The 8,314-nt window shown below is 47.7% G+C and overlaps 1 protein-coding gene across 3 annotated transcripts in view; it reads right to left on the reverse strand.

Moving 5' to 3' along the window:
- cabin1 (calcineurin binding protein 1) overlaps positions 1-8,314 on the reverse strand; it is a 75,724-nt gene that overhangs the window by 22,919 nt on the left and 44,491 nt on the right. For all 3 annotated transcript variants that reach the window (XM_076270772.1, XM_076270773.1, XM_076270774.1), the window contains 2 exons: positions 1,234-1,397; positions 760-856 (listed from right to left, as the gene is read on the reverse strand). In XM_076270772.1, coding sequence (XP_076126887.1) covers positions 760-856; positions 1,234-1,397 — 261 coding nt within the window. The remainder of the gene's footprint in view (positions 1-759; positions 857-1,233; positions 1,398-8,314) is intronic.

The following is an 8,314-nucleotide window of genomic DNA, read 5'->3' on the forward strand; positions in this document are numbered from 1 at the left end:
TCGGTTCAAGTATATGGTACTCTTTGCAATTCAAGTTTTTTGAGAAGGAAACGGTGGACAAATACTGTTGACTGATGATATGGAACACCATATAGGCTATTCAGTAAGTCCCTTCAAGGTAATACTGAACTGAACTACCGGTAGTTACAAGACCGTAAAAATATAAAATATATATTAAAATATATAAAAAATGTAAAACATTGAGCAACTTCATAATATAAGGGCAGAATTTCTGACCTTTGAAAATTACCAACCTAGTCTGTGGTCAGAATCAGAAACTGTAATCTTGTATTCAAGCTACCTATTACTGCTTAATAGCACTTATTACCTTAAAATAGCATGTTAGCACGTTTTCTGACATAGTGAGAAACATTTGGCATAATGATGATGCCTTGTAGTAGTACTAATAGATTTAATAATTTGTTCATTTAGAGTAGATTTGAAAAAATCCAAATGTCCTCCTTGAGTGTACTTTCTCTCACCAAAGACTTTCTGGTCTCAATTAAGCTTCCACAAGATCCTACGTCCATCCACCCTGGCCAATGTTAACAAAATACAAATGGCATTTTCCTTTGATTCATGCTTTGCCTCCACTGTTCCACCAGTCCTGGGATTTGGACACTTTGCCCACCAGGCAGTCAGTGGAAGAGAACTCCACTACAAACAGCTAATTAGTATGTGTGTGTGTGTGTGTGTGTGTGTGTGTGTGTGTGTGTTTGTGATGTGCTGACAGACTGTAGGCTGTGCTGAGTACCGTACCCCAGTGAGTTTGTTCAGATTGTCCTCCAGCACTTTCACAGTGAGGAAAAATGCTCGCTTCGCCAAAACCTGGCGGTCCACATCACGCAAATATTTCCTAAACCAAGCAAGAGGATGGAGAGAATGAGACAAGAACATAGCACTGGATTAGTCACTGGGAGCTTGGGAAAAACAGGAACAAGAAAAGAAGAAAAAAGAAGTGTTTTCCTTTTCCCCCCTGACTCTAAATAAGAACATGATGGCAGTGTAAATATTGAAAGTTGCAGTAGCATTTCCATCAGTATGAGTGGCGGGGGTGACATGGGGGCTCTTCTTACTTTCCACCACTATTCCACTCAGACACTGGAAGAGAATACCACTACAAATAGCTCATTTGTGTGCAGAAACCTGTGTGTGTGTGTGTGTGTGTGTGTGTGTGTGTGTGTGTGTGTGTGTGTGTGTGTGTGTGTGTGTGTGTGTGTGTGTGTGTCTTACTTTCCCTGGTCAGGGGTTCTCTGCAGCATGAACGAGACTTTAAGTAATGTGTCGTGGTCCCGGAGCTCAGACAGCACCTCCAGCAAGAGCACGATGGAGCGGTTCATATGAGACGCAAAGCTGCCTGGCCGATCAATCTCATCCACTGGAATACGCCAGATGCCCTGGGGAGAGAGAGAAGAGAGAGGAGAGAGAGGAGAGAGAAATAAATGAACTAGAATTCAGACACACACACACACACACATACACCCACACAAGCCTCGGGGTCTGCAGGCAGAAGCTGCGGATCATCTTCTGCCACTCCACTGTCTTAAGTTTCCTGCCAGCGAAGGCTTTGGCCTTGACTTTCGTCAAAAGTGAAAGCCCTGCCATCGAGGCCCAGGCAACGTGAGATGCTGGTTGCTCGCGCTGACATTTAAACACTCTAATCCTCAATTACAGCAAATTGCAAAAGCGGCGGTGTCTTCGAAGAGGCAAGACACCGAGTGAGTGAGCGCACCAACGAGAGCGTGAGTAAGAGAGGGAGACGCCGATGACACGGATTAGAATATTACCGCTTTGTGACCACTTGCTCTTTCGGCAGCATGAATCAGCCTTGCGTGCCCGTTGTTTGAACCCACGCCATGAAATATAAGCAACAGCAGGCCGATGTAGCTCCTATTCCTTCTCTCTCTCTCTGTGTGTGTGTGTGTGTGTGTGTGTGTGTGTGTGTCATCGAGAAGATAATAAGCACAAAGCAGTGAGCAGCTGAATAAACAGCCTGGGAGGTGATGGTGAGGAGAGATGACTTGATGCTAACGAAGACGATGACACAGACAGACGCCTGCACCAATTGCACCAGGGTTGAGTCCCCACTGCATTTCTGCAGCCTTTACTGCACTCCTGACAACATGGCCGCCGGTCGGGTCCTATGACAGCCCCCCAGAGTACACAGTATCGCCCTGAGATCTGTGTTTGTATGGAACTACACATGGTGGCCGAGGCTGTGTTTCACATCTTAGTGCAAATGATGCGCACATCATGATAACATTAGCAGTCTGGAGATGAGGAGTGATCTCACTACAGCACAACAGCTGGCTGGAGAGCACCAAATAAGAGCTGGAGGCTGGCAGGCGTACATGCAAAAGTGTGTGCGTGCGTGTGTGCGCGCGCGTGTGGGCATTCCGCGGCACTGGGGGTCACACTGGGGCAGCTGCCTGGAGGCAGAAACTGGGGGCGGGCCACCAGTACTGATGATGGGGGTGGGGGTGGGTGGAGACAGAGGAAGAAGCACAACAGCCTCATCAGACTGCTTCTGTGTGTGCGCTTGTTTGCAGTATCTAGGAACTTTATTAGTTCTGACTGCTTTATTTAAACATTGATATAGCTAGCCACACACACACACACAAAGTCCTTATGCATATCTACATGAAATGCATTTAGGCTACACCAGGGGAAGTTGATGGTGTGGCCATCAGGAAGCAGACTTCAGCAGACAGAGAGAGTGGAGAAGGCGGAATGAGCGATGAAGAAACCAAGTAAGAAACTGAGGGCCAGAGAAATCATTTCAGACCAATCCTATCCTGGACCAAACTATATAGAACTCCAATCCTATCCTGGACCAAACTATATAGAACTCCAATCTTATCCTGGGCCAAGCTATATATAACTCCAACCTTACCCTGGCCCAAACCACAAGCGGCCACAGGTTGCACTCTTGCATTAAACCAGGAAGACCAGGGCCATCTGCTACATGGAGAAAAATAGAACAAACACACACGGTCACGCTTGACCACAAGGACATTATCAAAGCACACACACAAAATGACCCTCTCTGGAGACACACGTGGTGGTCTGGCCTTATCGTGATGAGGCCAACCAAATGAGGTGGCCGGGCTCGTTTGACAGCCCGCCATGACAAGAGCACCACGCTGCTTCCTCCTTCACAACAAGCCATCTCTCTCTCTCTCTCTCTCTCTGCACAATCCCCCATTCAATCCACCTGCAGTCCATGCTCGCCTGGCCCCCTACTCAGAAAGTGTACGCATTTACCGCCCACGCATTTAGGGAGGAGAGGAGAGGCGGGGAGTGGGGAGTGGAGTGGAGTGGAGTGCGGGGGTGGGGTGGGGTGGGGGTCTCTATGGTGCAGTGTTCTCCTGGCCTGGCAACAGTAGTGAACCAGAAGGGGGAAGGAGATAATATGTGCATGATGCTAGTAAGTGAATGAACGTGCAGTAAAAAAAAAAATGCTGCAATTCCTCACAGCGAGTACCTGAATACCTGATTAATAGTATTTCTTAAACGCTCGCGGTGCACTGGGCCTCCTCTACGTCACTTTTAACAAAAGGTTCTGCCCAGAATGGACTGCATGCAAAAGTAAATATTGTGATGACATAACATAATCTTCTCTGTTATTGCATTAAAAGCTCCGTTCGTTTATAAAATAACACCAGCTGGCATGAAAAACATTCTGACCAAAGCTTAAATATTTTGTTTTGATGAGTTAAAAAAGAGGAGAACCGAATAAAACATACTGTAATACAAACCAAAAAGGACATTATGAAAGACTGTTTTGTATACACACTGCTTGTATTAGTGTGAAGGCAGCATGATGTGATGTGTGGATGTGTATGTGTGTGTGTGTGTACTGGAGAAGATGAGGATCAGACACAGAGCTCTCACAGGGCTTTACCCTTTCACTGCACAGATTACATGAAGCCTCCCAGGAGGGGACGGAGAGAGAGGGAGAAAGGGAGAGAGAGAGAGAGACAGAGGGAGAGAGAGAGAGAGTGGAAGATGGAGAGAGTGGAAGATAAAGAACGAGAGGGAGAAAGGGAGAGAGAGAGAGAGACAGAGGGAGAGAGAGAGAGAGAGTGGAAGATGGAGAGAGTGGAAGATAAAGAACGAGAGGGAGAAAGGGAGAGAGAGAGAGAGACAGAGGGAGAGAGAGAGAGAGAGAGAGTGGAAGATGGAGACAGTGGAAGATAAAGAACGAGAGGGAGAAAGGGAGAGGGTAGGGGTTGGGGCAGTAGGGGAGGACCGTGTTCCCTCTGATAAACAGACATAATGTCACACACTTCCTCTCTGGCACGGCATCCCCATTACAGCCACACACACAAAAAAACAGAGTGGCTTTGGGCAGATTACTCCACAGCATTTCAGATCAAGCAGATTTACCAGAATTTAACTGCCATGCTTTAAATTCTGTGTGCTTGTGTGAGAGTGTGTGTCTGTGTGTGAGAGAGAGAGAAAGAAAGAAAAAAAGAAAGAGAGAGAGAGACAAAGACAGGGACAGAGAGAGAGAGAGCAGTGGAAGAAATTCACGGATGAACATGGACCTTTTGTTTATGTGCACAGCAGTTTCCTCTTGTGGCGTCCGAAAGGAATTTGACCATATTTGGCACACTATTAGCCGCCACATCCATCAATCCTTGCCAGTAAACACACTCTTTGACCCAAGGGCTTTTTTCGCATTCGACATGTTTGCGTCCCGAGCACGAAAGAGGGGACCTTTGAGCCAGAAACATTCGTATGAACCAAAGACTGTGGAAAAACAATGTAAGCTGGATGAGCCCCCACAAACTCTGGTTCACAGCTGTGATGCACACCAACACCACCCCGACGCAGAGCGCGCAACTCCATCGGTCTGCTCTCTGTCTCTTGGAAAAACAAGATGAATGGCCAGTGGCCTGTGAGGATGTGGGTGGACGTAAAAGAGAGTGCAAGAGAGAGAGAGCGAGCGAGAGCGAGAGCGAGAGCGAGAGAGAGAGAGAGAGAGAGAGAGAGAGAGAGAGAGAGAGAGAGAGAGAGAGAGAGAGAGAGAGAGAGAGAGAGAGAGAGAGAGAGAGAGAGAGAGAGAGAGCATCTCACTGGAATCTGAAAGATCATGAAAGCGGGTGCAGACAGGGATCAGGACTCATGCTGATCGGTCGGCAGGGAAAAGTGAGAGGCGGGTGTGTGTGTGTGTGTGTGTGTGTGTGTGTGTGTGTGTGTGTGTGTGTGTGTGTGGTCATGAAGTTTGCTCACAGACCTGTTTGATTGTTGCAGTTCACTGATGGAGACGCAAGCGTAAACAGGAAACGAGTCATTTAAATGATTAGGCGTTTGCATGTGGACAAAGGTGTGTGTTTGAGGGAGAAGGGGGCATACCCTGTAGATGTGTGTGTGTATGCATGCATGTGTCATACTTGAACAAAAAAGAAAGCGAGAGGGTGTATATATGTGTGTGTGTGTGTGTGTGTGTCTGTGTGTGTGTGTGTGTGTGTGTGTGTGTGTGTGTGTGTGTGTGTGTGTGTGTGTGTGTGTGTGTGTGTGTGTGTGTTCAGCACAAAGGAGGGTGATAACGAGCTGACGGAGGCGGTGTTGCATCACAGCCGCCCAAACAGAGCATCACAAGCCATTTACAGTCTGCGGATTTAATCAGGCAGCAAACACAGCAGCATAGCCATGTTCACATCAATAATTCAGCTCCGTGCCCAAATAATCTGTCTTCAGTGCACTCCAGCAGCCTCAGGGTGGGGGGGGGGGGGGACAAGGGACGGAGACAGAAACAGAGAGAGACAGAGAGAGAGAGAGAGAGAGAGAGAGAGAGAGAGAAAGAGCAACATAAGGGAACAGAGGAGGAGAAAGACAGCACAAAGTAATTAAGAAAAGCAAAACAGAAATAAATAAAGAGAGAATGAAATGAATGTAGGAAGCAACATGCAAAGCGAGTGCACGACAGCAGTGCAGGAGACGTACAGCAAACAGTGGTGAGGGCCATAAAGGAGAGCTGCTCTCCAATAAATAAACCATCCAGGCAGAAGGAGGAGAGAGAGAGGAGAAGAGAGACTGAAGGAGAAGAGAGAGAGTGAAGGAGAAGAAAGAGTGAAGGAGAAGAGAGAAAGAGTGAAGGAGAGAGGGAAGGAGAAAAGAGAGAGAGAGTGAAGGAGAAGAGAGAGAAGGAGAAGAGAGAGAGGGAAGGAGAGAGGGAAGAAGAGAGAGAGAGAGGGAAGGAGAAGAAAGAGAGTGAAGGAGAGAGGGAAGGAGAGAGAGAGAGGGAAGGAGAAGAGAGAGAGTAAAGGAGAGAGGGAAGAAGAGAGAGAGTGTGAAGGAGAGAGGGAAGGAGAAGAGAGAGAGAGTGAAGGAGAGAGGGAAGAAGAGAGAGAGGGAGAGGGAAGGAGAAGAGAGAGAGTGAAGGACAGAGGGAAGAAAAGAGAGAGAGGGAAGGAGAAGAGAGGGCTTGCTGCTGGGACTCCAGGAGAACACCGTGTGCCTCCCTCCCGTGGGGAATCCCCCCCCCCCAACACTCACCAGTTCCCATGTACACCCAGCACACCCCCCCCCCCCCCACTCTGCCTCACCAGTTCCCATGTACAACCAGCACTACCCCCCCCACACTCTGCCTCACCAGTTCCCATGTACAACCAGCACTACCCCCCCCCCCCCCACACTCTGCCTCACCAGTTCCCATGTTCCCATGTACAACCAGCACTACCCCCCCCCCCACCCCCACACTCTGCCTCACCAGTTCCCATGTACAACCAGCACTCCCCATCACCCCCCCCCCCATCACACCTGCAGCTGCAGCCAAACCCCCCCAGCACTGCTGCTCAGCTCGGGGCTTCTGTGTGCATTGTTAAATAATAAAGAGGCTATCCTTCTGAACCTCTTATCTTATCTTCACCGTGATAATAGGGCAACAGTGAGAGAAATACATCCCGGATGGTTTCACATCAACATCTTTACAAAGAGGGTAGAGTGGGTGGGTGGGTGATTATTACCCTGTGCCTAAGTTGTGGACAAGAGAGGAAAACCACCAACTAAGAGGGGGAAAATAGTTTCGATGTCTGGTTGCATGGTCAGCACGGGGCCTAATTAAGACTAGGACATTTCCATTCAAATGGACTGGGCATTAAAGGGGAGGAGAAGAGAGAGTAGATGACAGGAGGGAAGAGCAGAGAAGATGGAGACGACACGCTCAACTTCTCAAGTAAAGACTTTGATCATATGCTCTGTCTGGTTCATTTATAATAAGGAGCACATTAGAAGATGAATGCTGACGATGGCTTAGAGCCAAAACACACCCAAAAAAAAAACATGTGCTTTGATATGCTCCCAAAAGATGCAGCAGGAAGAGTACAAGCTTCAGTGTGCGCTAGTTTGTCTTTATGATGAGTTCTGTTTCTCATTAGCGTCGCCGTCAGCCCACAGAGTGGTGGTCTGGACAGCAGGTCCAGTCTGGGCAGCCAAGTAGAGCTCTCATTAGACAGACGCGCGTTCAGCGAGCATGTGGATTTATTTAACCATCTCCGCTGTCGCTCTGGTTTCTCTCTCTGCTCTCTCCTCTCCACACCTACGGAAAAGATGGTTCTGATTTGAAACAAGGGCATTCTTCTATGATTCATCACAGGCCTGTAAAAAAACAACAGCGTGCCAAGCTCCTAATACTCCACAGGTGTCATAGACTCTTAAATTGTCTCAAAGCTAAAGCCATGCAGTGAGTAAGACCTAGGCCTATTTTTACCATACAGGGCGATTTGATAAAAATCAACAGGTGTCACTTGTAGGCTGAAAGCGACACAATGTAATTCTTTTACCTTAAACTAATGGCTTCAAATTCCTTTCAATGATAAACAGACTAGGCTGAACTGCACCTCTGAACACCTGGCATTGCACTATGTAACAATATGCTGTTCTGGACCGAACATGAATGTTTTAGCCACTTCAGTTTAGTCCCACGTTAGGTACCCTCTTTGCACTAAACGGGTCCCCAGGATGTTGACATTGATGAAAAGGGGAATTCCTATATGGTCACACAATACTAGCTTTCAGTCACGTACCATCTCTGAGTGAATTATACTGAATCACATAAAAAGCTACCTTTCAACCCGGTTTAGCCATACAAAGCTAATCTACACAGGTCTACTTAGGCAACAGGTGCGTGGTTCAGATCATATGAGAAACCCCTTCTTGTCCACTAGCACTGCAAGCTCTGCAGACTAAGCCTGGAAGGGTAGGCTTTTGCACACGTCTTTACGGTGAGTACAGGGCACTATAACCTAGATGGGCCTTTCCAACCACCAGAGAGCAGCCAATCATGTCCACTTATGACAGCACAAAT

This window comes from Alosa pseudoharengus, unplaced genomic scaffold (genome assembly GCF_046254945.1).
Source record: "Alosa pseudoharengus isolate Yale_2024_CS ecotype anadromous, Long Island Sound unplaced genomic scaffold, YU_APseudo_1.1 YU_APseudo_1.1_scf_6, whole genome shotgun sequence".
NCBI lineage: Eukaryota > Metazoa > Chordata > Actinopteri > Clupeiformes > Clupeidae > Alosa > Alosa pseudoharengus.